General features: G+C 43.1%; 1 protein-coding gene across 1 annotated transcript; it reads right to left on the reverse strand.

Annotated features, from left to right (window-relative positions):
• Nucleotides 1–4: 4 nt before the first annotated feature.
• LOC139638237 (major histocompatibility complex class I-related gene protein-like) lies at nt 5–3,656 on the reverse strand (the record flags this gene model as incomplete). Its single annotated transcript, XM_071512303.1, has 4 exons — nt 5–21; nt 233–511; nt 2,091–2,354; nt 3,616–3,656. Coding segments are annotated over 4 exons (601 nt in total), but the record flags the coding sequence as incomplete, so codon positions are not given.
• Nucleotides 3,657–4,000: the final 344 nt, after the last annotated feature.

Raw genomic sequence — 4,000 nt, forward strand, 5'->3', positions numbered from 1 at the left:
GGAGAGACACAGCGGGAAGCACTGGAGAGAGAGAGAGAGAGAGAGAGAGAGAGAGAGAGGGACAGAAAGACAGAAACAGATATGTATAAACTCAAAAATCATTACAGTTAAATGCACAGTGGGTCTCTATATGTTGGTTCATATTCACTGTAATATTACTGCACATTAGAAACAGAAGAGGCAGATGAACATTGTTGTGTTCATGAAACTACATCAGGTCATGTGACTCTACCTGTTCTCTGCAGAGTGCTCTTCCCATAGTCCAAATACTTCTTCAGACAATCAATGCACACCGTGGCATAGAAGTTCTGTATGAATGATAATCTAGCTTTGTTTTGATCCCACTTGTGTTTGGTGATGACAGCCTGTGGTGTTGGAGCGATCCATGTCAGTGTCTTCAGATCCAATACCAGCCAGTCACCTCCGTCATAACCAAACTGTTCATAACCATTAACGTCTCCAGTCTCATCATCCCATTCACAGCCATACATGTTCTGGTAGGTGTGGACACCTGAGAGAGAGAGACAGAGACAGAGACTGAAGTAAACCAGAGTGAGATCCTAGCAGAGTCAACTATCAGTGGTTGACATCACATCTTTACCACAGAGACACACTGATCCACAGACACCAAAACAGAGGATCTACACCTACTGCTGTTACTGGCTGGATGGAAGCCGCTCACAGCCAAACATAATGTGGACAGTGTGGACGGCTCAGAGAGAGACAGAGAGGCAGAGACTGCTGTAAAACAGAGTGAGATCCTAACACAGTCAGTATCCTCTCTTTACCACAGAGACCAACAGACAGTTTATCTACACTGTTGAAGGTAGTGGCTTCATGTGAGCTGCAGGAACACACACACACACACACACACACACACACACACACACACACACACACACACACACACACACACACACACACTGAGGTGGACTCCTGACTAGCAAACACACTCTGAACCTGGTCCTGGAGTTAACATCACATCAGTCCCACAATATCCTCTTCCTTTGAGAAGCTACAGAAGCTCACTAGACTGTCCTGAGGCTGGTCTAGAAGCTTCCACTGAAGGAGAGTTTCAGCCTAGGATTAGTCACTAGGCTAGACCTGGTCAGCCAGGACAGTGAGTCTGTTCAGTAGTGTGTTACTACAACTGGTCAGAATAAGGCAGAGACCAGCAGGACCATTATGGAGACTGGGAGGCAGTCTGTCTGTCCTGATTGGTCCATCCATCCATCAATCATTCCATACAACCAACAACTATTTCCACCTGCAGATGTTGGCTTGGTGCCGCCTACTGGGACGGACCAACACACTGTGGTCAGTAGAGTTATTATTATCTAATGTGTTTCTACTGCTGGAGATTTATTATGGGACGGACCAACACACTGTGGTTAGTAGAGTTATTATCATCTAATGTGTTTCTACTGCTGGAGATTTATTATGGGATGGACCAACACACTGTGGTCAGTAGAGTTATTATCATCTAATGTGTTTCTACTGCTGGAGATTTATTATGGGACGGACCAACACACTGTGGTCCGCGCAGTAGAGTTAATGTAATCTAATCTGTAGTTCTACTATACATTTATTATGGGATGGACACAGTAGAGTTGGGTGTTAAACTTTTTCGACCTGTGACCTGGATGAGAAATTTAACATCTTGTCCTGTCAGCAGGTTTATTAAAACATACTGCTAACTGTCATATGGGACTCAGCAGAAGCAGCCTGGGTCTAGTTTACAGTCCTGCTCCACAGTTTGAGAAACCAGGCAGTTATGTTATTCTATTAGCTGTGTGTTATGAAACTGTTGTGATAAACAGGTTTCTACAGTAGAGTTATGTTTTTTATATTATAAATTATTCTAATCTAATCTAGTGGAGATAAACTGTTAAAAATATCTGTTTGGTTATTATGGGATGGACAGAAACACTGTATAAGTACAGCAGACTAGCATCCAGTCGTATCTGTGTGTGAGTGTGTGTGTGTGTGTGTATGCGTGTGTGTATGTTGGAAGCTACATCTCTCTGTTACTTTACAAACAAACCAGGATGAAATACATTTCAGCAGAATAAAGTAAAACATAAACAAACCTCCAGTTTGGTTGAAGCGCTGCTTCAGAGTCTCAAGTTCGGCTTTGAAGACCTGCTGGGAACGCATACAGTTCGCAGTGTGCCACTCCAAGTGCTGTGGATCATCTTCTATGAGTTTGTTCATCCAGTGTTTGGGTACTGCTCTCTTGGTGTTGCTGTCACAGTGACCGATTTGAACTTCATCAACCAGTGCAACAGCCACAAACTCTGGGAAGTTTGGGACTCCAGAGGATCCAGTGTAGAAATACTTCAGGGAGTGAGTCACTGTGGGATAAACAGTTAACGGAAGAAAGTCAGGTTTTCATTTACATTTTTTAAATAAATCTTTACAATAACAATGTATGATCGGTTGAAGATTCCCTGAACACAGCAGAGACATTTACATTTCTGTTTGATGACTATGGGTCAAATAAATAAATTAATAAAACAACAGTGTCTTGAGTAATATACAGACAGTTTTCATTAAAGGCTTGGTATTCATTAACACAGACTCAGAAGGGATTTATAATTTGCCAGAGATTTAAATTTATTTCACTCCAAAACATTATAAAATATATTAATTTTTGGAAAATGTTACGACCTGGATGAGTCATTATTGTCATCATGCTATTTTGACAACTGTTATTTAATTAAAATATTTCATCATATTAAATGCATCATATCAATAAGTATCAGTATAGAAGGAAAGCTGACAAAGCTGACATATCTATAATGACAAAATAGTCTAAATATGCTGGTGGTAAGTGGACACATTGTCAGATGAAATATAAATGATGTGATGCAAGAGTGTGATTGAATCAACAGACTATAGTACAATTACAATTTCCCATTTGGCAGGCGCTTTTATGCAAAGCGACGTGCATATGAGATTTTAATACAACACAAGCAAGGATCTAGTCAGGAGAGAACAACGAGAGTAAGTGCCATAAAGCTAAGTTGTAGAGGCAGTGCATAGAGTGCATAGAGGCAGATTTTTTTAGTAATTACACAGTCCATCAGGTGAGAAGGTGTTCACTAAAGAGCTGGGTCTTTAGCCTTTTCTTAAAGATCGAGAGGGACTCTGCGGATCGAATGGAGTTTGGTAACTCATTCCACCACCGAGGAACCACAGAGGAAGAGAAGAGTCTGGCTAGAGACTTAGGGCCTTGTTGTGGTGGCAGCACCAGGCGCCACTCCTTGGCAGAGCGTAGTGAGCGGGTGGGAGTGTAGACCTGAATGAGGGAGTTCAGGTAGTGGGAGCCGTTTTGGTTGCAGCTTTGTAGGCAAGCATGAAGGACTTGAACTTCATGCAGACAGCAACTGGGTGCCAGTGGAGGGATATGAACAGCAGAGTGACATGTGCTGTTTTGGGCTGAAGACCAGACACGCCGCCGAGTTCTGGATCATCTGCAGAGGTTTGAGCATACATGCCGGGAGCCCTGCCAGTAAGGAGTTGCAATAGTCAAGGTGTGATATTACAAGAGCCTGTACTAGAAGTTGTGCTGCATGTTCAGACAGGTAGGGTCTGATCTTCCTGATGTTGTACAGGGCAAACTCTCATGACCGAGCAACAGAAGCCACATGATCCTTAAAGGTAGTTAGTCATCAATCATGATACTCAAGTTTCTGGCAGAGTTTGTGGGAATGAGCTGAGCTGATTTGAGCTGGATACTGATCTGTTGTTGTACAGAGGGACTGGCTGAGATGACAAGGAGCTCAGTCTTTGATAGGTTAAGCTGAAGGTGTCGTTCCTTCATCCATGCCGAGATATCGGCGAGGCATGCCGATATCCCTGCCGAGACTGTGGGGTCTTCTGGCGGGAACGATAGGAAGAGCTGGGTGTCATCAGCATATGAATGGTATGAGAAGCCATGTGAGCGGATCACTGCACCAAATGAGGTGGTGTATACTGAAAAGAGAAGGGGTCAAAG

Source organism: Centroberyx affinis, unplaced genomic scaffold (assembly GCF_046629955.1).
Source record: "Centroberyx affinis isolate AG114_WGS23_722 - 3 ecotype Tasmania unplaced genomic scaffold, CSIRO-AGI_Caff_v1 ptg006221l_1, whole genome shotgun sequence".
Classification (NCBI taxonomy): Eukaryota; Metazoa; Chordata; class Actinopteri; order Beryciformes; family Berycidae; genus Centroberyx; species Centroberyx affinis.